We start from the raw sequence: 24446 nt of genomic DNA, 5'->3' as shown, positions 1-24446 counted from the left end.
GGTATAAAAATAGAATCCTCGCAGAATGGTATTTCAACTTTTCATTTAATTAAAAGGGAAATAATATCCCAAAGAATGTATTAGCTTACTCAGGTATTTCATAGCTGTGATGTTCCAGAGGATGGTGGTCTGCATCAGAATAGCAGTTTTGAAACTAGCTTCCTCGAGTTCTTATCTGCATCTCTTCATTGCTTCTTGGCTGGAATATATGCTTGGATGGTAGATTTTATAATTCAGATATGCGCTCAATGTGCTTTCTTAGGAATTCTTAAAAATCTGTAACAAGATTACTGGTCCTGTGGAAGTCAATGACAATGACAGAGTAGCTGAGCTCTAACAGCATTTCTAGCTTGAGCATCAGCAGCCCTTGAGCTTCAACCCCGACTCCCTGAAGGGTCAGCTAGCTCGAGTTTAAAGCAACACTTGTGCGAGAGATTTTCATGCGTGTACAGGAGTCAGGTTAGGGGCAACACTTGAGATATACTTCAAGCTAACACTGCAGTGAAGACAAGCCCTAAGATTCACAATGAACTGTGTGTCTGGAATAGAACAAACCCAGTTCAACTCTTCCCTTGTTTCTTATGCTGTAGGTCATTTTCCAAAAGATCAGCAACAAGTTCTTGACTTGCAGGGAAGCTTACATAAAGAGATGAATTTCATAGCATGCTTAATATGCAGACTCATCCTGATCTCCAGTTGTGGGTACTTCCATAGCCAAGGAGGGCCTTTCGTCTAGAATGTTCTACTACCTGATTGGATAACTTGCTTGGAGACTGTCAGCTGCATAGTCTTGTTTAACCATAGCTGCCATGATGGGGCACACAGAGGGACAGAGGCAGACGGAAAGAGACACGCACACAGGTGGTCTCTGAGCAACATGGACCTAGCCCCTCAAAAGATTTAAAGATCAGGACTGACACTTTGAAAAAGATCCAGAAATGTATGGATAGCCAGTGTACGATACAGTGCATCAGTCAGATGTGCTTCCTTCACTTGGCTGTTGTCTAAAGCCCGTGATACACCATCACAATCCCTCAAATTCAGATTAATGCTGTGCACAGAATACACTCTTACTCCTATGAAACTGAGCATTTTCACCTAGAATATGAATTGCCTCAGAGATCAGTTTAGAGAAGGCAAAGCCCATGAATGATGGATTGGACCAGAAATCAGGAGACAGAAACATTATATTTACCTACCTCAAAAGCGAGTTGAGAGACTACTGTAACATTTGTTAATTGTGTTCAGATCCTAAAATGGCAGACTCTCTTTACAGAAGCACAAAGCACTATTCATTATTATTACATCTAATGAAAAGAAAACAATTGACAAAGAGGGATGCATACGAAATCAAACATACTCTGCTCAAGGAGGGTTTTGTTTGACTTTCTTATTTTTGATTAGTGCATTCCTCAAGCTGACATCCTCCAATGCATACGATACAATGTTCATACTGTAAATCACTGCCAAGGAAAAATATTTTAATGAATAAAGACCTACTAATCTATTCACACTTAACTAGATTTTCCTACTCTCCATCACTTTTGTAAAACACTTTGAAAAGCATTTGTCCCTAAAGAGTCGATGCGTGCGAGACTGGAGGAAACTAGCATCTACAACAGTGAAGGAGAATCCAATACACACAGGTTTTTGTTTCACAGGACTGTGCAATCATTTCCCCTCTTACATGTAACTGTGCATATCAGTGTGTTAGTGATGCTTTTGCAAAGAGGGTTTGACAACAATAGAGAGTCCCCTGCCTGCTAAACAAGAAGTGACAACTCCATTTGAAAGCTGTCCCTGGATGTGTTTTATGTGCAGAAATTATCTGTGACAGTTCAGATCAAAATAGAGTTTTCATTTCACATAGGAGGTAAATGGACGATAGAACAGGTTACTTTAAATTCTGTAGTCTAGTCCAATTAATGTTGCAGACAATTTCTTATGAATTTTCTCTGCATTACTAGTTCTAAACTTTGAAAACAATGTAAAACTCATTTTCCCCCAATAGCATGACTTTAAAAGAACAGGTCAAAAGGTAAAAAAATACAGTTAACAAAAAACAGCCCTGCAGGAATATGGCAAAAAATGCTCAGGTTACAGTAATCTGGCTGTGAAACTAATGAGTATAAAATGGAAAAGAAAACATCACTTCATCATTCTTTACAGGGAGATCCCAGGGACTAGGGGTGAAAGCCTGATTCTTCCATCGTAATCAACAGGAGTTTTGTCATTTACTTCAATGAGGTCAGGATTATATTTTAGGATTCAGCCTTCATAACAGACAATATGAGTCCATAGGCAACAATTATTTTCATTTCAGGTTGCACAAAGGAAACCTACAACATCTGGACTAGATAAAAGTAACAAGGACATAATTTGCAATTTTTTCAAATGTCAGATCTAATGGATCATTTTTGCCTCTGATATTGGATACACATTTCTGTGTATTCTGGAAAATCATACCTGCTGATTTTCAAAGATACATATCCTTAAGCACCAGCATGCTATATTAGCCGAAATAAGAGAACAGAGAATGAAATCAATAATGATTTCACATGTTAGTGTATGCGGTTATGTAGTGTGGTAATTCCTTTTACCATACCTTATACCGCTTGTGATTACATGTTTACTGTCTACAGTATTTATTAACTAAATTTATAAAGATGCCTACCTGCATTTTGACACTGGATTATCACTTTTCTTCCCAGTACACATGTATTCATACATATTAAATTTAAATCAACAGGTTGATTTTCTGTCCATTTAAAAAAACTATTCTATTAAAGCAAATTATACCAGTCCAGATTCACAACTGCATTACTCCAGTTTTACACCACTGCATATTGCTGAATCAGGCTCAATATTGTATTCTCACTTACCAGGCAGAGTTGGTGTGGGAATTAATGTTTTGTACATTGCTTTCAAGATGTGAAGTGCTACATAAACACTAAGTATTATTATCAAACAAGTGGTAAAACAATAAGTGAGTTAGGTCATCCCAAACAAGTGCCAAGAACCCTTATGTTATGTATTTTATGTCATGTCACACTTTACCGAAAATGTATTTGGAAATATTTTGAATAGAAGCATTTTTTCTTGGCATTATTTACATAATTTTGTATGTATAGCTGGGATTTTGTTTTCCAGTATTCTTTAGTTTGCATTTATCAATACTGAATTTCATCTGCCATTTTGTTGCCCACTCACCCAGTTTTGTGAGACCTCTGCAATTTTTTGCAGTCTGCTTTGGACTTAACTATCTTGACTAATTTTGTATTGTCTTCAAATTTTGCCACCTCACTGTTGATCCCTTTTTCGAGATCATTTATGAACATTATGAATGGCACTGGTCCCAGGACGGACCCCTAGGGGACACCACTATTTACCTCTTTCCACTCTGAAAACTGACCATTTATTCCTACCCTTTGTTTCCTATCTTTTAACCAGTCATTGATTCATGACCGCACCTTCCCTCTTATTTTGCTTAAGAGCCTTCCGTGAGGGATCTTGTCAAGAGCTCTCTGAAAGTCTAACACTATATCCTCTGGATCACCCTTATATACATGTTTGTTGACCTCCTCAAAGAATTCTAATAAATTGGTGAGGCATGGTTTCCCTTTACAAAAACCATGTTGACTGTTCCCCAACAAATCATGTTCATCTATGTGGGCACACCACAGATTTGTATAGTGCCATTATGATATTTTCTGTCTTATTTTCTATCCCTTTCCTAATAGCTGCTAATATTCGGTTAACCTTTTTGACTGCTGCTGTGCGCTGAGCAGAATTTTTCAGAGAACTTAGTGATTCCCAGATCTCTTTCTTGGGTACTAACAAGCTTATTTAGAACCTATCATTGTATCTGGATAGTCAGGATTATTTTTTCCAGCGTGCATTACTTTGCACGTATCAATGTCGCATTTCATCTGCCATTTTGCTGCCTACTCACCCAAAAGCTAATTCAGTGATAGGTTATATACTACAGGTTGCAGCTTTGCAATTTCATATTTGAGTTTCATCTGAACTCTTGGGTGAATACCATCTGCTTCTGGTGACTGATAACTGTTTAATTTATCAATTTGTTCGAAAACTTCTTCTACTGACACATCAATTTGGGACAGAACTTCAGATTTGTCACCCAAAAAGAATAGCTCTGATGGGGATATCTTCCCCACATCCTCTGCAGCGAAGACTAATGCAAAACAATTCATTTAGCTTCTCTACAATGACCATGTCTTCCTTGAGTGCTCCTTTAACACCTTTGTCGTCTAGTGGCCCCACTGTCTGATTGGCAGACTTCCTGCTTCTGATGTACTTAAAAAAAGTTATTGTTAGTTTTTGAGGCTTTGGCAAGTTGCTTCTCTGGGGGCTAATCTACACTGGCAACGCGGCAGTGCTTTAATGTGCCTTGTGTGGTCGCGGCTCTAAAAAACCCACCTCCACGAGGGGAACGGCTCCCAGCGCTGGGAGCTACAGCGCTGAAACTTGCTTGCGCAGAGGGGGGTGTTTTTTCACATCCCTGAGCCAGAAAGTTGCAGCGCTGTGAATTGCCAGTGTAGACAAGCCCTAACTCTTTCTTTTCAATTTACTTGCCAGGTTTGCGCTCCTTCCTATTTTCCTCAGTATTATCTGATTTCCAAATTTTAAAGGCTGCTTTTTTGCTTCTAATGACCTCCATTACTGTGCTGTTTAGCCACGGTGGTATTCGTTTGCTCCTCCTACTGTCTTTTTGATTTGGGGTATATATTTACTCTGAGCCTCTATATTATAACTGAGACAATTTGTAGCAAGCAGCATGACATAATAAATCTTTAGTACACAGGTGTGCAGAGGTTCAGAGTAGAAACATCAGTGGCAGGGTGTTCACCGGGGTAATGGCATCAGCATGGAATGGCATCATTCCCTTGAACTACCCAGGCACGCATAAAGGGGCTGCCTAGAAACCCTCTCTGTTTTCTCTTTATTGGTGCATGCACACTGGAATCCTTCCAGATTACACATCTATGTAAGCGCAGTAGTGAACATCTTCTTAAATGCCGTTCTCAATTTGGGTGCCCCAAAGATTTAGTAGGTGACATGCACTATGTAGGGGAAAACTCAACAGACTGAGACAATTTTTTCCTGCATAACATCAATAATTTGATCCCTAGCTCTGAGAAAAAAAACCCCAAAAACCCAACTCCAAATATTCTGAAAAATGGCTGTTTTTTCCATGGCATATATCTTTGCAACCTATACCTCAAATGACCCAAAATTTGGGTCACAAATCCTACTCTGCACTCTCCTGAGGTACACCAAATTTCAGAGTAATCCAACTAAGCATGTTGATTTGAGAGGACTTAGAAAGGTCAACCTTTAAACAGAACTTGACACAACTTTAACTACAGTGGTATTGCCATGTGCTATAATACATTATGGGAAAAAACAGGACTAGATTAAAATGCGTTGTCACTGCAAACACTCTCAAGTGGGAGAAAGAATTCAGAAGATATCCTCAATCCTTTCACTAGCCAAGAATTGAATACTGTTAGTCTGGATCCATGGGAGGGGATAGATTTTCACATCTAGGGAGAAAGGAAAATACATGTTTGTGAGAAGTTATTTTTTACAAAAATACAGCTGTTAGAAGCTGTACAGAGGTTTGCCATATAAGAAGTAGTCCTAGCAGAGATGAATTAGTGGGCGGAGTGCAGGTTAGATGATCAAAGACACAAAATAAATATTGCTTGTCACATGGACATGTGGGATAAATGGGAATATTTAGTCTCGATGAACTGGGTTTGGTGGCGATAGGTTGAGATACTGGGCGTCACTGGTAAAGAGCGGGCAAGGTGGCAGTGGGGCTCCGGAATGATCATTAGATGTCTGCCTGTTTAGCGGTGGAGTCAGAATGTGCCGGTAAGGCGCACAAGCCTTTTCAAGCTATGCAGCAAGGAGGTCAGAGCATCAGCATGGATATAGACAGTGGCATTTACAGAGAAAAGAAGGAAAAGATCAACCCACCCCCTTTATTCTCCCTTTTCTGAAGCAGCTGCATAAACACTGTATATAACATAAAGCAACTGTCTCTTGTATTTTTTCAAACCAGGGATAGCAGTAACTGAAAATTTCAAAGAAAGAAAACAACACTTTCTTCAGGTGAGGGACTGCAGACCATCTGCCTGTAATTTGTGTACTTAACAATCAATAACAATTAGGAACAGGCGCTTTGCTGATTTAATGCTGTTCCCCAAGCCTTCCTACACTAACCCATACCCCTGTCGTATTATTAAGGAAGTAGCTGCTGATTTGTAAAGCAAGGACTTGCATTGCAACAAGCTTCCTCTATCATTACCTGAGAACAGAGCAGAAGCACTTCAGGTTCCCTGGTTAGCAGCACACTTACTGCATACAAGTGCTCAATTAAAGCAGCCCTTTCAGACCATTATTGAGCATTACAGCAACTCAGACATAGAAAATAGCCCTCAAAAATAGAATGTGCTTTCACCCCTCCATCAAAGCAGTACATTTTCTAGCTGGGCAATAACAAAGCTGCACGAGAATCACCAGGTTATTCTGTTTTCAAAATTTTCTTTAAACCCCTAAAGTTTATTTACACACTCACACTATACTTGTGTTCTAGACTAGTAAATTTCTAGACTGTCCTCAGACTCATTATTTGTTTTCCATGGATTTTATGTAGATACCATAATGATTATCCAAGGCTGATTCCCATTTATGAGGCAATAATGGGCTGAATACAACTCTAAGGCCCAAGGCAGACGTGTTTACGGTAGATAAACTCTGAGGCTGAAGGATGTACTTTAGTTAATACCACATTGATAGGAAACACCCTCAAGTTATGACGACACTGAACTTTTTAATTTAAAATTGAAATTTTAAATGAATAAAGAACATCAACCATAAAAATGGGCTGTCAAATGAGTGTTTAAAAAGTTAAAACATTTGTTTGGCCCTTCCTTGCTTCCTTAGTCCTCCTCTCCTCATTATTCTCTTGCTCCCACTCCACACCTTCCCTACAAGTCAAGAAGAGACGTGCACCCTCCACACTGAACTGGGAGGGAAGAGCATGGATTCTTCCAGTGCAAACAAACAAACATGAACACAACGTCTGACTGCTATTCTGTGGAGAAGAGCCTTGCCGGCCTGCGAGAAAAAGAAGAGATGATCAGGGAAGAGATGGGAGGTAAGAAGGAAATGAGCCAAAGACTGGATAAGCTTGTTTTTTCACAGTTGCATTCAAACCACTCTAGAAGTTTCTAAAGTTGGTTCGCTTTGCTTTTTTAAAAAAAAATATTTTTTTTCATATTAATTTGAGAGTTTTTCTCCTTTAGCTTGAAGGAGTGACAAACAGAGGCAGCCACCTGTTTTGTAGGTAACTGGACAGCACAAAATGTTTCATGTAAGTGTTCTCTGTTGGTCTCTAAAAATGGACTCCAGACATCTAGGATGTGTAGTGATACAAAGATACTTGCCACTGGGTAGCTGAAGGAATAGGACTTTCCCGTGTCCCTGGGTCCTCACAAGGGACCTTGCTTTCTTTGGGATACAATACAGAATATGGTTACAAACAAGTTATTTTTCTTTCTGTAGGAGTCCCAGTGTCAGTTTCTGTACAATGGTCAACATTCTATTGGACTACCAATGTCAACAACAAATCTGCTGCAGAATGTCACACCTGGTAGAGAATCTGTTAGTGAGTCGAGCCCCTCAGCAGCACTTACATTGGTTGCCATATGGTGCCAGGCTTCCCTTTGTAGATGTAAGCAGTCAAACAGTTCAGTCTTTACCAGAGTAGCTGCTCATTTATCACTTCTAACAACAGTAGTGTGCCTAAGCTGATGAAGAAATAAGAGAATGATACCACACTGCCTCTCAAAGTTTGCTGTGACCCTTTGGACCACTGGCTGTATAAATGACATCATGATCACTGGTAGAAAAATAACGTTTCTGAGTCGATCGTCAACTGCATGCACTGCACAACTGCCAGGCAGTATCACAGTTTCTCTCTTTTTATAGTGAATCTTTCCTCTAACCAGTTCTTCCATATCTCTCCACTCATCCAAATATTTTTCTTAGTAACATATAGTAATGACTCCATTTTTAAATCAAGATAGATTCTTGTTTTTTGTAATGACTACAGGATCCAATTTTTTGTTGCTGTCTGTATTTGCCATCAATACTACTGCAGTGTTACTCCGTCTTTGCTTGTCTTTCCATCAATGACATCTTGACACTATCAGGGTCCTGGACTCTGCTTAGGAATAATAAGGCTTTTCCATTGATCTCTCCTAATGTCACACACTTGACCCTGCATAAAGATGCAGTGTTATTTTTGTTGACTCACTCTGAGTTCTGATCAAGTGGATCCTATTAGTTCTAGCCCAGGATATAAAAGTATTTGACTGATTCTCTGAGACAGAGGAAACTCATGGGTCCTGCAGGGAAAATCCTAGAGAACAGCCAAGCTGGGGAAAAAACTTAGGCTGAAGTTTATGTTTTGCTATTATTTAAGTTAACAATAAATGCAAGCCCCAAGAAGGGGATAAGTTTGTACTACTGTAAATCCAGTATCTGTCTATTCTGCTCAGAATAGAGCAAGAACTCTACCTACTTATAGACACCTAGGGATATGCCTCCACTTCAGAGTTAACTCAGGTGATTGGCATCCAGGTCTGCGCACCCAGGTTAGCGGCCACACTGATGCTTTGCTCACTTGAATGTAGATTCCTTGGTTCTTCGTGCTGCAGTAAGGTGAGCTGCTCAATAATTCTTTCCCAATGAATCGTGGGAGAACTTGTCTGTTATTCTGGGCACATAGGGGGGAACTGTGGGAAAACATTGGAGCACTATCAACACTCGAGTTATTTAGCATGTGTCCTCACTACAAAGTTGGTGTCCTCACTCAAGCTTAAGCCTATACCCCCAGTCAAGCTAGCTAGCTCAGAATGAAAGCACCACTAAACATGGGTCAGAGATTTTGTGTGTGGACAGGAGAAGAGTTAGGAGTGAGACCCAAGTAAGAGTCTGAGTCAACTCTGAAAGTGAAAATATTATTGGCAGTCAATGTCCCATCCAGAACTGCATGGAGGTAAAACTTTTTTTTGTTTTGCTTTCAAGATGTAGTTTGATTATTGTATTCTCTTTTCCTGGTACCTCAACTTTCTCTCATTCAAATCCATTCAATCCATGTCCACTGATGTCACTCTTCCTTGCCAAGTCTAGGAACCAGTTCTTCCTATTTATTGGCCTTGATCTTTGTGCTGTCTTAAACACAGCTAGAATTTTGGGGTGGGCCAGCAAAACAATTTTGTGTCTACTTCCCTTCTCCTCCACACCACCGAAAAAACGCATCAGGTAGCGAGAGTAACAATTGTGGGCCCAGCCTTTAGAGGGAGCAGAGAGCCAGAGCTGCTTAGGCACATAACTGACTGGAGGGACAGATGTGGAAATTTTGAGTAAGGCATTCTCTACTGTGGTCAGGGAAACAGGACTTTGTGAGCAGTCTTTGTAAACAAACAGGATTGTACCAAAGAATATACATAACTTGTATCATCCATTTCTCTCCCTATTGGAAACAATCCTGTAAGTCCTGCAAATTGGCTAGCCCGCTGGGCCAATGAGGCAACAATTCCCATTGACTCCAAGAGGAGAAAAGGGGTGAGAATCCTTCCCAGTATTAGTTGAGAATAGAGATGACTGTGAATTTTCAGTTCACTAAAATCAACATTTTTGCAGGAGTGCCTAAGTTTTGATTAAACTTTCATCAGAAAAGGTTTCTTAGGTTAAGGATGCAATTTCTGGACAAAACAAGAGTGAGAGAAAGAGGGGGACACACCCCTCCTCCCCAGAACAGCTAACAGTCCAGTGGTTCAGGAACTCATATAATGTGGAAGAGCCAGGCTCAGCTCCCGACTCTGCCTGATTCAGACCAAGGATTTGAATCTTGATCTCCCACATCCCAAGAGAGCACCCTACCCATCAGACTACTGGCTGTTCTGGGTGGATAACGTTCCTGTTGGAGGTTTTTAAAAAATAAATAATTAAATATACATTGGAACAGGGACTTAAATCTCAGTCTCCAACATCCCAGGTGAGTACGCAGACCACTGGGCTATAGAATCAGCCCCACTCTCTTTCTCTGGCCCAATGAATATTCAATTTTTTATACAAAGTGGAACAGCTCCAGCAAGAGAGAAACTGAAAGAGACCCATACTAGACAAGCCAATAGCCTGGTGGATAAGGCACTCCCCTGGGCTGTAGGAAACCCCATTAAAGTTCTTGCTCCAAATCAGCCTGGAGCTGAACCTTGGTCTTAAACATCCCAAGTGAGTGCCTGAACTACCGAGCTTGTATGGGGTGTATCTCATTTTCTCTTATTTTTCACAAAAAACTTCAAAAGGTCTCGATTTTGTCCTGATGTGGAACAGGAACATTTCTGAAATCTCAAACTGTCTTGTGGGACAGGAAAACCATTTTCCGCCCAGCTCTAGCTGAGAGCTACAGACCACTGGAAACTAGCGGGAAAATAAAATTACATGAGAGTTTTAATCATTTTCTCCACTTTTTAATTAGAATTAGATTTGGTATTTTTATTTAGGTTTACCAATATCCCAGAGATTATGCAGTTCTCTGTTCATGTTCCCATTGTGCAGCTATTAATTATGAAAAAAAATGTAGAAAAAAACCTGTACTTCCTTGCTGCACATCTACTAAGGTAGATTTTCCTGTTCAAGAAGAACTGTTTAGTTAAATAGCTAGCCTGCTAAATGGAAATACCACAGGCTATTAGAGGCTTGCACTTTCAATATGCAAGTGACTGGCCTATAAACAAGATTTTAACAGCTTCTCTTTTGAACAGCTCTGACTGTTTAATTAATCTTCAGCCATTAACCATTCATTTAAAATGCCACTTACGAAATCTTAATTTTGCACATTATCAGCTGGTTCACAAATAGCTATCCATAAGCAGTAGCGTAATGATCTCCCTCTCTCTTTCTTAGAGCTTACCAACCTTATAGTCAATTTTGGCTTCTTAATTAACCACATACATATTAGCATTTAAAATTAAATGGCAGTTTTTTTAAAGAGACTTAATGTGCAGAGAAAAGTTAATACTCAGATTATTCTGCTGCTTGTTAAAGGTACAAAAAACAGCTTTTGGTCAAACAACCTCCTGTACAACACAGAAATTGGGGCCTTTTGCCCACAGCCAGAAAAATCAGCAATGGAAGAGAGACATGCAGGGCCATATAATACCATTCAAGCTGTATGGAAGTTCTCAAGTTTTGTTTTTATTTATACATTTAAGAAGCTGGAAACACCATCCTCCAATATAAGCGAGGGCAGATGCTCAGACACATATATGTGTTTTGCATGCGTGTCCAATGACTGCAACAAAAGGGCGTGGGGTTAACCGTAAATAGGCAGAGTTATCACAGAATGATACCAGGCAGTATTATCACATAAGAAAGGGTAGATCTGGAGGAAAAAAATCTGATATACATGAATGCTCATCACATCTGCAATAATTGAGGCTCATCAGCATCTACAGCAGGGCAGTTCCTAGGGAGTTGCTGGATTACAGTATATAAGATTTTAAACATCTGTCAATAAGTAAGATGATCCAAATGCAAACCTAGCACTCAGGATATCCCTGGCCGGATTTGTGACCAGTCCCAGGAGATATTAGGTCTGCTAACCAGTAGGATAGCTTACAGTAAGAATTTATGTATTATTGTAAGCTCTTCCAGGCAGTGACCATCTTAGTACCTACCACAGAGGAACACTGGTTCTGACTATGGCTTTAGACTTTACTGCTATATAAATAAAATAGTTAATTTTAATCTGCAGCAGATGCAGCTTCAAAGTTATTCATGTTATGTAAAGGAAAACTGTACTCATTTTCCTCAGACTAGCACTTTGAAATTTCCAAAGATAAGTAGCATAAATAAAGAACTATATTTGGCAATGAATTTGGCATACTTTAAAATGCATACTGCTGGGCTGAGCAAACACACTGAGCGATTTGTTCTTCTTTAGCACCACTCCTGAGATACATCAAGTGTTTCATAAATCTTTTACATCACTATGTTTTAAAGGAAAAAGAGGAAATTGCTTTTTTAAAGTGTGAAATGGGGTTGCAGCATGCACCATGCATGTCATGTAAGGGATAGGAATGTCGTATATATCACTTTTTGACTATGGTGTGACACCTGATTAAAGTATGACCATGTATATCATTGTTGCTACCACTGTTATACAGTTGGAACAAAACTTATACAAAGCGTGTTGTAAGGTGTCAATGGAAAAGTTATGGTTTGATGACTATTGTATGTGTATATCATTTTTGTATTTAAAGTTATGAATATTGATGATATACCTGTGTCTCAAATGTGTTTGTGCCTGTGGTAACACCTACAAGGTAGTTAGTTTACATCTAGTCTAGCCAGCACATTGTGATGGCCCATCAACAAACACAATGGGCCAAGGAAGAAGCTTATTCCCACTCGATGAGCCTTCCTGAATATGGGAATACTTCAGACAGAACATGGGTAATGGCTGCTCCCGACTCCTTGAAGCATGCAAGGACAGGTGACTTGCTCATGTGACCGTGAACTCCATCTTGTGCATGTACTTTTCCACAAACTAAGACTGAGAGTTTTCCCTCCACATGGGAGAAAGTACAGAAGGCCCTAGAAGCAACTCCATTTTGCCTCTTTCCAGCTCAGATCTCTGGATTATGGATTTACACTAACAGGAGTATTACAACCAATGGACTGAGGACCCGTCTAATCTTTTGGATGTTACCTGAGACATTATAAGCCAGCAGTTTATTCCATCACTGCTACAAACCTGATCCAAGAACTTTGCCATGATTGTACGTATTTGATTCCTTTGACCATTTTAACTCTCTCCTCCTCCTTTTCTCTTTGGATATTAGATACTAAAGGATTGGCAACAGCGTGATTATTGAGTAAAATCTAAATTATATATTGACCTGGGTATGTGGATGATCCTTTGGGATCAGAAGAACCCTTTGGTTGATGAAATTGGTTTTAAATAACCACTCATCATTAAGTGTAGTGTCTGGACAGTGAAACAAAGGCTAGGATACCTAAGGATACTGCATATCTGACTTCTTGTTACCCAGTGTGGTGAGACAGAAGTTTACTTTTGTTACTGGTTTGGTATATCTTATGGAAGAATAACCACCAATTTACGGTGAGTCTACCCTATTTCTCAGCAGTTTGTCCTGAATCTGGAATCCTCACTGAGGCACAGTGACACCTAGGTTGTGCTGTGGCAGAAGTTAGCAATATTATGACATAGCCTAGATGACTAAGCACTGTAAAGAGATGTGTGACCCACTATTCCTTTCAGTAACATATGTACCACAAAATACTACAGCCACTATTGTATAGTGAGACAATACGCATTTCTCTCAGGCACAGCCCCTCCTGAGTTCCCCAGCTGCACACGGTGGTGGAACAGGCTGCATCACCCTTTGCTATGATATAGCTTTCTCTTGGTAGGCTGAGGGTATTCCACAGGCTGGTAGGGTGATATGAGTGGCATGTGGACACAGTAAATGAGAAGACCTTGTGCTCCTCCCAATGCAATAAACATAACTGTGGCTGGTCCTTATATAGGGCATACCAGAGGGACTGAGGGAAGTTCTCTGCTCACTCTCCATGCCAACCTATACATGGTCCATACAAGCTATCCTATGGTATTGACAGGAAAGAGGCTTCCTTTCATTTTTGTATATACTGTTGACCCACATCTGTGATAAGTGGCATTTTTATCAGTACTGTCAGGGATAATCTATTGTTGACCTCTCTCTCTCAGAGTAGGTGTTGGGAACTTGGTCTATCAGAAGAAACATTTTGTTTTGTTATGGTGAAGACATGGATTTGAAGCGAAGAGAGTTTCTTCCTTTTCTTCATAGAACTGCAGATCAGCTACATCACACATCATCAAACTTGGTTTAGGAGGAGGGGAACATGCGATGCTAGTTGCCTAGCTGTAGTGTACTTCTAAAAGTACAATGGGCAAAATTTTCTAAAATGCTTAAGTGACTTGGTCTTGACAGCCTAAGTCTCACTGAAAATCAGTGAGCGAGAGTGACCTGAGGCATCTCTGTACTCACACCCTATACACTACTGCAATGATATTTGTACAAAATATGCCTTGTGAGGTACATCTGAAAACTACCACCACAATGGTCAATAATATCATTGTGAAATGTGTGTGACAATGTTGTGTGTGGATTTACGGATACTCACTGATATTATGCTTCACAGTCTGTGACTAAAAATGTTTAAATTCCCCCTACTAGGTCAAGGGGTGTTGATAAACAGGCTCTCTCCAGACAAAGGAAAGAGGCTAACTCCTCTGAATTTAGCCATACCTGGTTAATGGGCTATTCATTTGTATCAGAAGTTGCAGGAAGAGATAATTTGTATTGTAAAAATTACCAACAGCAGAAAAGACAGCATGGAGTCTGTACCAGTGTGATGGGGTGTTCACCCCACACTTGCCTGGAAAGGGTTGATGTAAGCTAAGAAGGAGGCAATTAACCAGACAGGCCACAGCTGATAGGAATCAGGTGGCTTGAGTAATCCCTTGACTGAAGGAGGGAGCCCAGCTTAGGAGGAATGAGCTGTGCTGGATTTATAAAGCCAGGAAATTGGTTGCTGAAAGGGGCAGTAGGGAAGTATGCTGCAGTCACTCCCTGGCAGAAGAGAGGAGTGTTTGGAGGCTGCAGAGACATATAGCCTACAGCTACTCCCTGGGAGGAGGGAGTGGTGAATCCAGCAAACCCAGAGATGGCAGAGTGCCAGACGGTAAGGAAAGGGGCTCAGGGAAAGGACTAAAAGGAAATAGACCTTGACTTCTGTCTAGAGGCTGCCTGAGCTGGAACCCAGAGTAGAAGGTAGGCCTGGGTTCCCCTGCCAGCCACTGAGGGAATGGCACTGAGGCACTGAATGGGACAACTTCCTAGGACTGCTGAAGGGAGATTTTGATATCCCAGAAGAGGAAAACATGTATAGGGACCTGGCCGGAGGGCTGAGTCATGAAGAGGGAGCAGCCGTTCTCGCTCCATGAGCGGCTGCTCCCTCTTCATGACTCAGCCCTCCGGCCAGGTCCCTATACATGTTTTCCTCTTCTGGGATATCAAAATCTCCTTTCAGCAGTGCGTGCCACTTCAGCGAGACAGCATGCCACTGCGGAAAGGAGCATCGACCTCATGAGCTATTTTCCAGAGTGACCAGGAGGAGGTGCCAGCCTAGTGGTGAGTTGAGCACCCCATCACAACCAGACAGCATGGCATCCACACCCAGCAGGGAAAAGGAGCTTTATGTGGGGATACATTTCAGAAGAGTACATTGCAAAGGTTTACTGGACTATAAGGAGGAGTGAACTTTCTAATGGCTAAAACATTTTCTCATCACGTAAAGGATAACTTAAGGGTTTGCCTCCTGGTCTCTGGTGATTTTTCCTATGGAGACAAACCCTTCAACACTTCTGAAAATTTTACACTACATGGTTGTGAATGGACTGTGTCCTCTGAAGAGACAACTATATGGCTTTTTGATACTGAGGTCCTACCCTCCTCTACCTTCTCAAAGAAAGTTTGCACTATTAAAAGGCATAGCCCCGGATACATACAAGAGGTTGCATTACCGAAAATTGAGGGTGATTAGAAATAAACAGAAAAATGTTGATTGACAAAGAAATAAGTGTGATTTTTTTCAAGTTAATGTGTTCCTATTTTTAACTTATATCAGTTCTTAGGATTCACACAGTACACTGATCATACTAATGCTTTGGCTACATTCATGAAGAAGAACCACTTAAATTTCTATAGCACCTCGTGTCCCAAAGATCTTGGCAAGATATGCATAGGATTACTTCACCTTCACTGCAATGCAGCCATCACTGAGAAGAAATGCACCAACTGTTTAACAGTGCACAGGAATGCTACCTCGCAGTTTAAAACAAGAAGAAAAGAAAACGATGCAAAACTGAAGTTACAGATGGAGTTTGAGGTAGAAGGGATGTAAGTATGCATGCTGGAATTTGGCCAGGACACGAGTGTTAACTTTTCAGTAAGTACAAGAGGAACCTGCCCTGGATGTGTGCATTTACATAGCAGGGGTTAATCATGTACTTCCTAATCACCGGAGTAATAATTTCAGCACATGTGTAGGGCACTGCTGGCTGCACTGTGCACTTTAGAGCAGTGGTTCCCAAACTTGGGAGGCTGCTTCTTCAGGGAAAGCCCCTGGCGGGCCGGGCCGGTTTGTTTACCTGCTGTGTCCGCAGGTTTGTCCCTTGGCCTACGCCGCTTCCCGCAGCCCCCATTGGCCTGCAGCAGCGAACCGAGGCCAGTGGGAGCCGCGATCGGCCGAACCTGCGGACGTGCCAGGTAAACAAACTGGCCCAGCCCGGCCCACCAGGGGCTTTCCCTGCACAAGCGGCGTCTCAAGTTTGGGAAACACTGCTGTAGAGGGTTCCCAGGTTGGTATGGGACAACCCATGAGTGGGCCACTACAGTAAAAGAATAAATTGAGATCATTATGTGTTTTTTAGTGAGTGAAGGGAAAGGCGGTTAATTATATATCAGCTATTAGTAGCACTTATCTGGCCACAGAGATTCTCTCATTATAAGTGGCCTTATAATTTTATAAAAGTCATAAAAATGATAACACTTTTTTTTAAAAATCTGATTGCTTGATTCAACTGATGAGTTTTAATTCTCTCTGGCAATGACACATAACTGGAATTCCCAGACTAAAATGAGATCATCTATGCTCTGTTGAAACCAAAAAAGAAAGATTTTTTTTTAAACTCATTTACTTTAGTCACTACTCAAGCCCCCCCACACTATATCATTAGCTGTGATTCAGAGGTGGGAGGGAAAAAAACCCACAGTATTCTGGAGAAAAATTAACAGCAAAAAATCATGACACACACACAGAGGGAAACCTAGCAAAACATGAACTATTCCATGACCAACCTGCTGATAAATGTTCACCCTCATAAAAGCAAAATAACTTTTGTTTGGCTAATAAGCATCCATTTTCCACTTCCCTATTGTTCTGAGGCAGACAAGGTTGTTTTCACACCTGACCTAAGATAGATTTGTTTGGTAATTAATGGAGATGTAGAAAGAAAAACTACATCTACTCTCAATAGCCCACACTGGCAGGATTTCCTTGCCTGCAGTTGTCAGAATTTTCAATAACTGTTGGTTTAGATGTCATAAGCCATTCTACAAATTCATATCCGTTTATTCACGTTTGGCACAACTCTAATGGTGAATACAAACTTTTGTCTTTGAGAGAGAGGAAAGATAGATTTAATACTGGCAAAGGCAGCCTAACAGGAATTCCAATTTCTCCAATATAGTCAAGCAGGCTCTACAAACCCCAGAAATTCAACTAAGATTTTCCTGCTAGTAGGTTGGTAATGGACCAGCCCAGGGAGAACAGGCTCACCCAGAGCTACCTCTGCCTCATGCCTCATCTTATCATCAACTTCTTTTTTTTTTATGTTGGGGTTTTCCTGTTTAAGTTTTGGTTTTAGTTTTCCAGTAAATGTTGCTTGCGTGGCTCAGAATTAGACATGAGTTCATGCTAAAATCCCAGCTCCAAACACTGCAACCAGACCTGGATTTGGATCAGAGTTTGCAGCTCAATCTTATCACAATAGCAAACAAAGTCTCATTTAGTGGCAAGACACTCTCTCTCCAGCCAAATCCTAGATGTTCATGGGAGAGACCTGTACATTCCTTTTCACCTTCACAAAAAAGCAATACATACCACAATGTTCGTTTCAATGTGAATGGTACAAAATGGTCCTGTTAAAATGGAACTCTGTAACAGAACCTAAGAATCTAAGTATGTTTCAATGTGAGAAATTTCAGATTTGGATCTGGATTTCGAATCCTCTACATTTAGCACAGAGTTGAAATAACTGGCTCCTATGCATGGGGTGTTGATGGTATGGAAGGGAAGATGTCAATTAGCTCTCTCTCCTTTGTATGGCAGCTATCTTCTTCTTGACTATCTGATTGAGAGCTTTCTCCAATACTGTATTCAGATGAATGAGAAAGAGAATTTGGCATATTCCCTGCTAAACACTTACATTTCTGTTCATGTCACAAGCTTCTGATGAGCTGTATCTCAATGACCTAAGACATATCCAAAGTATTGTATCTCTACAAACTCAAAACTCTCCCATGTCTGCGCTCACACAGCCTCTCACACACATCCAGCATAGAATGAGGCAATGAGGAACCACATTACAAGCCCCAGTACAAGATTCATTCACTAATATTTAAACTGCTTCCCCACCTCATATTCCCAATTCCTCTAATGGCCATTCACCCATCTTCCTTGCACAGTCACATACTGGACAGAAAAATCCCATGTACATTTATTAACACCATGACCACTAATGAAATCATATAGTTCTTATACCCCTGAACTCCAGAAGTAACCAGCTTTAGAAACCTCACAGTGGTGGCTGCATCACAGGGTTTTCTTTTTAATTCAAAGAAAAACTTCACCATCTTTCTTTAATGCTATCAACCCGTAAGCTTGACAGTAAGGATTAAAGATTGCTCCTTCTTTCTCACTTGGTTATTGGAAAGGCTGTGAAAGGTAATCAGTCTTGTGAAGCTACACTTTACAGTCTGCATAAAATGCCACGATTCCCAGTTCTCTCCCCAACCTAATTGAAAGTGCATAATATTGCACAGCTGGGGAAATGTAAACTGTAAACATATGCAATATATCACACTATCACACAAAACCCTGTTACGAATGGGCACTGGGTGATCATCAGGACCAAAAGGGATCGAAAAACAGAGTTTTGCTGAAAAATAAGAACTTTTCCCATCTAAAAGAGAAAAACACACTTTCTCAGCAGCATAGGAATTGGATTGGAGGCGGTTCATTCATTCTGTTTGTGAAATATGGACCTTTCTATAATGATTTCTATTTGACTGCTGCTTTATCTAGACCCTTCAGGGGTACTGTTGGGGCAAAGGCTGTTCTTGGTTAAAATGATGGAAATCAAGAGTAAAACCATTTTTTTCTACTCAGTAAATACAAGTGCATGTGAAATTGAAAAATCAGGTGATCTGCAGCCATTGGGTAGTATTACCTGTCACCAGAAGTCTGTGGATGGTGCTGCTTGTTTATCTTTGCATACAGTCCTTCCAAACGCTCCCTCTCTCCTGGTATTGAAGGGATATCCCGTGGGTATCCAAAGGTTTCTGCTACAGGTGGAGACGATGGCCTGTAGACATTTGCTGCTGGGTAAGCCTCTCTGAAGTGATTCACTCTGGCATAATTTGGGTCCATCTCATCGTCATCATCATCATCATCAGGTGGTGGACCTACAGGGCTAGTGGAGTAATCAGCAAGCCCTCTTGCCTGCTTTTGCCGTAACTCCTGATGTTTTGCACCGATCCTAATCGTTAGGAAGAAACAAAGAAACAAACAACATGTTTGGATTTACTCCGGCAATGACAGCAAACCAGTGATGCATCAAGCAAAATTTTAAAAACATCTCTCAGCTGTTATAAATGTAAACTAGCTGTATAATTCAGGACAGTAGAACTCCAATGCAAGCAGAAATCTCTAGGTTCTATTCCTTTGGCATGCAGCTTTGTAAACAAGGCACGTTGTCATTCTGCACTCTGACAGCAGATTATTGCAGAGTAGGGTGCAATTTTTCACAAGTATTCCTGATAAGTGTTGTTTGTGTATGCGTGCACAAACACCGCTTTAATCATACACAGATCTAATATTTTAGAAATACATCTCTACCAAAGGTCTGTGTTAAACCACAACGCAGGCTTAAATATCTAACCTAATCTTCAAACTTTTCATCTAAATTAGCCAAGAAAAATATTATTGCCTCTTTGGCCTCTTGACCCACACATATTCTTCTAAATAAATTAACTTGCGAAAAGCGGATTAAATGTGAAATAAATGTGAAGATGGCACAGTTGTTTGAAAAGCAGTAGCAAAAGTAATTTGCTTGAGATTTAAATAAATATATATGTATATATTTGTTCCATAAATGGAAAACCTCATGCCTCATTATATAGGGGCTAGGGACAGAGTAAAACAGGGAAGAAATTAATAGAAACCTGACAGAGATGAATTGGTACATATAAGTGAATTAAAGACTATTACTGGCAGTGCTCCACTGTGATAAAGCCTTAAGTGGTATTACAAAACGCTTCTGCTAATCAGTGCCATTATGTAATCTGTGGGGAATCAGAATGGTAAAACAGATTCAGGTAAATTTCAAACCCAAACTTCAATGATTCAACATTTACTCCTGAATCAAAAAATACAATAAAATTCCATGAATGTGCAACTTCTGTTAAATGTTCAGTTCCTCTTTAAGATGGCATAATTAAACACAAAGAGAAGAATGATAGCAGCATGCTGACCACAGTATGAAGAATACCATGGAGTAAATGGTACTGTACTTATGGAAGTGTGTGATGTAGGAAAAGATGCAAGGCAAAAGCATGCATCACACCTGCACTGGCTGCCATTAAAAAGTCAACATTTGCCCACTGTCACTGTATCTGAAGTATAGTAGCATTTCCCCCTACTTGATAAATACAGTGACTCAGTCTATAGAAAGAACAGGAGGTAGGAAAATACTCAATGTGGTTAAACATTGGTGATGACTGTGGCCAAAAACACACAAACAGCGTGTGCAGGACAAATAGTCTAAAGCCTGGAGATGAGAAAAGAAGAGGTTTTGGAGAAAATTTGGAAAGGCCCTGAAAGATACGGAGCCCCGGAAATAAGTCGACTAAACCAAATTGGGATATTAATGCATTGCTGTACATCCAGGTGATCCATTCTTTCCAGATATGTGCCACCAACTGGAATATGTACCTGAGGATTTTTATTTCGAGTCATTAGAAAATATATCTCAATAGGAAAAACCAAGATGCATCTTGTCATGGGGTGGGATGATGCAGCAGACAGCTCTGATGGGTGTCAATGAGATACTGCGGTTTTGGCAGCTGGCAGGAGGGAGGGATGGAAAAGAGGAAAGTGTGTTCAATTTTTTCTCTCCCCCTTCCTTAGTCATGTAACACTCCTCTCCTAGGTCACCCTCCCTCTTTCAGAGTAAAACCTAACATGTACAGTCAGCAACAGGTGGATGAAAGAACAGTAGTTTTCTGTGTCCTCTCTACTGTTTTCTCCAAGTCCTCTAGCCCTGATCCATTTACTGCATTTTCTGTAATTTATCTGCAGATAAGTCTACATTTATTTATTTATTTTTTCTGACTCTTACCATATTTCATGTTTCCTTTTTTATTTCTTTGATCCTACTATGTTCCTCAAACCACTTGGGCTTTCTGTTCTGATACCTTCTATGGTTTGTTTTCTCTTTTGGCCTTCTCCTGTTTCTCTCCTCTATCCAGTCCTGTTCTCTCTGTACCCTTCAGCCTTCTCTGCTTTTCTACCCCCCTCATTCTCTCATTACACCACACACATTCTTTGCCTCTCATTCACATGGTGGCCCAGCCAGGTCAGTAGCCTTGTGTAGATGGTGGAGGTTGACCAGCCTGTAGGCTCACCACTCATAGCACTGCCAGGATTCAGAGTGAGTCTTTGATTCCCCACGGATCTGCTACTATGTGAATGGGAGATTTCACTGGGGGGGTCTCATGGAGGGTATATCATGGTGTTGACATATAACAGAGCTGGTCAGTGAGGCACACATGCTCCCACCTAGTCTGTTGTCCATTTCATTGGCTCAGCTGGCTTATGGCTCCTTCAGAGGGTCAGAGTTTGATGGAGTTTACATAAAGTGGGGGAGAAGACTGTTTTTGTAAAACAGACAGGGACACTGGGACAGATATTGAGGAAAAGGAACATTGCTTTATTCAGGGACACATGGGTACTCTGGGGTGGAGAAAAAGGCAAGCATGGATATACAACTAAAGTCTGAAATTACTACAGATGAAAACAAACAATAATAAGCAGTGATTGGTGTTCCTTTCTATACTGTAGCGTCAAACCTCAGAACAGCCCTAGCACGAAGAATTAGTGAGTAGATGAAAATATGCAAAAGGCTTCATCCTCTGCGGGTTCCCGAATAACGATAAAAGAAAGACTGCACAGCAGGAGGGACCCAGCTTGCCCATGTCAGTGTCGCCAGAACAAACTCACCAAATTTTATGTTAAGTAATTTTGGAAAAAGTTCTACCCTGATCAATTCTTGCAACAAAACAATCTTTGCAGGGTGAGTGCAGTATGCATCCTATTGTCAGGGAGTGCTTACTGTACTATGATGACAGGGATGGATTTCCATTTGCAATACAGCTATGGACATCAATACAGCAGGGAGTTTGTATCACTGGTTTCTGTCTTTTATCCATAAAGTGCCTTCACAAGAAATCATCTTGTAGAAAGATTAATATTTTACATGCCCCACATGGCGTTACGTTTAGAAATGTAAAGGTGAAAGGACTCTATTTGTTTACCCCCCGCCCCCAAAATACCTTATAGCTATTGGACCCAATACATTTATCAGTTCTATAGTCCCTGTCTCTGAAAGTTCTGCCTTTTGACCATTAAATGCTTTTATAGCAATTTAAGACTATTTCTGCTATTGGGCCAAACCTGAGAGATGCTGAGCATTTGCAAATATATCCAGGAAACTGAAGACAGTAGACCAGATCCTCAACTGGTCGAAAATGACATAACTCCATTGACTTCAGTGGGGGTGCGCCTATTGACACCAGCTGAACATCTAGCCCAATACCTTTATGTTGCACATCAGGGAATTTCTACAGGTGGGATAACATACAGGTTTTCTACTAGCCTTAAGGATGGGATGTTGTATCTCCTTGGATGAGGGAGGGAGGGCAAAAGCAGCAGCACATAACATTCTCCAGAGGAGAAGACTTGGAGCAACTCATCGGAATTGAAATGGTGAACTGAAATGGACTCTGAACTGATACACACCATACCCCTTAGAGATCGCAGACTTGAAGGTAACAGAGTAGCATGACACAGTGGCATCATGTGTAACTTGCTTTCATGTTGGACAGTGAAAGTAATTTGTTCTGCCATCAATACTGGTACCTTCTGCACAACAAAAGCTGGAATTAGGTTAGCACAATTTTCTTTTGTTACTGTGAATAAGCCCAGCTTCTTCAAATTTTCCTTATGAATGCAGCCTACAATCACTTTCACTGCTATGATCTGTACCTGCTCAAGAACAATTACTCCCTTTCTATATTATGCTGACCAGTCAATGCCAGTTTATGTGAATTTCTTGCTGATCAATGTCTCATCTTTTCAAGAGGGCTATTATAATTGTATTAATATTTCTTGTTTCTTTCTCACTCTTCCATGGAAATCTATAACTTCTGCTCAACGATCTCTCTTTTACTCTTTCTGTTTTTCATTTCAATCCAAGCTCTACCCGATGTGAGCACTGAACTACACGGCTGTACAATTTCAGTTTTGTATCTACCTATTTTATTAAACCTTCCTTTATTCCTCTTACCCTTGTCTTTTCTATTTTCTAAAGTTTTTCCATTTTCCATTTTCTAAAGTTTTAAATATCCTGATTGCATAACATCACCATGTTCTGACCCAATCCTTAAGAACATTTGTTTTCTACAAAACATACCAAATGAGTGCCTAATAATCTTTTATCCTGCTTCACCCTATTACCTTCCTCTCCCATATCACATTCTGTCTTGCCTTCCAAACCTGCTGGCTGTTGCACATTTGTAGTGTTTCACCCTGTTCCCTTTCTCTTTGTTGCTTTTTCTTATAATTTAGACCAGTTCCATCTCTTACCCTCATCAAAAAAATCTGCCCGATCAACAGAATTGTCACAGCAAACAGCCTTGAAACTACAATGAGAGTACTACAATTACAGAAGAGCCCAACATGTAACACAGGATGGGTCTGGTTAAACAAGTGGAAGCAAGAGATTACATGTCACTCACCACCCTGACACCAGCAGTGAAACTAAAGAGGAGAGGCACAGGTCACAATCTGAACAGTTTAGCCTAATACTAAGTTTATATAAACTTCCTGATGAGGGAATGGGAAATAAACCACATAGGATGGAAGGAAGCCAGTGACATTTCCCTTCTGTATCCCATATCAATTCTGCTCACTCTGTTCTGCCACCTGAAACCAAGCATCCAGTTAAATCACTGCCTGACAAATACATCAACTTCCGTTAGCTGTGCATCTGTGCAAACACAGCCCTCTCACCTAGGTAGCTAGAGCACAGGCATCTTAGAAATGCTGTAGCATGTCCTGCCCTCTTAACTTCCTGTGATCCCTCTCTCTTTTAATTGTCATCCAAAGCCAAACATGTAGTTCCTGCCTAAAGATTTTCCGTAGCGTCCCATGGC

At 40.6% G+C, this 24446-nt stretch overlaps 1 protein-coding gene across 7 annotated transcripts in view; it reads right to left on the bottom strand.

Moving 5' to 3' along the window:
- The window catches only part of PARD3B (par-3 family cell polarity regulator beta), a 602509-nt gene that overhangs the window by 90579 nt on the left and 487484 nt on the right, over nucleotides 1–24446 (bottom strand). For all 7 annotated transcript variants that reach the window (XM_073306519.2, XM_073306521.2, XM_073306522.2 and 4 more), the window contains one exon: nucleotides 19184–19492. In XM_073306519.2, the coding sequence (XP_073162620.1) occupies nucleotides 19184–19492 (309 nt within the window). The remainder of the gene's footprint in view (nucleotides 1–19183; nucleotides 19493–24446) is intronic.

The sequence above is a fragment of the Lepidochelys kempii genome, chromosome 11, assembly GCF_965140285.1.
Source record: "Lepidochelys kempii isolate rLepKem1 chromosome 11, rLepKem1.hap1, whole genome shotgun sequence".
In the NCBI taxonomy this organism is placed as follows: domain Eukaryota; kingdom Metazoa; phylum Chordata; order Testudines; family Cheloniidae; genus Lepidochelys; species Lepidochelys kempii.
This window is presented reverse-complemented; position numbering and strand designations above follow the sequence as displayed.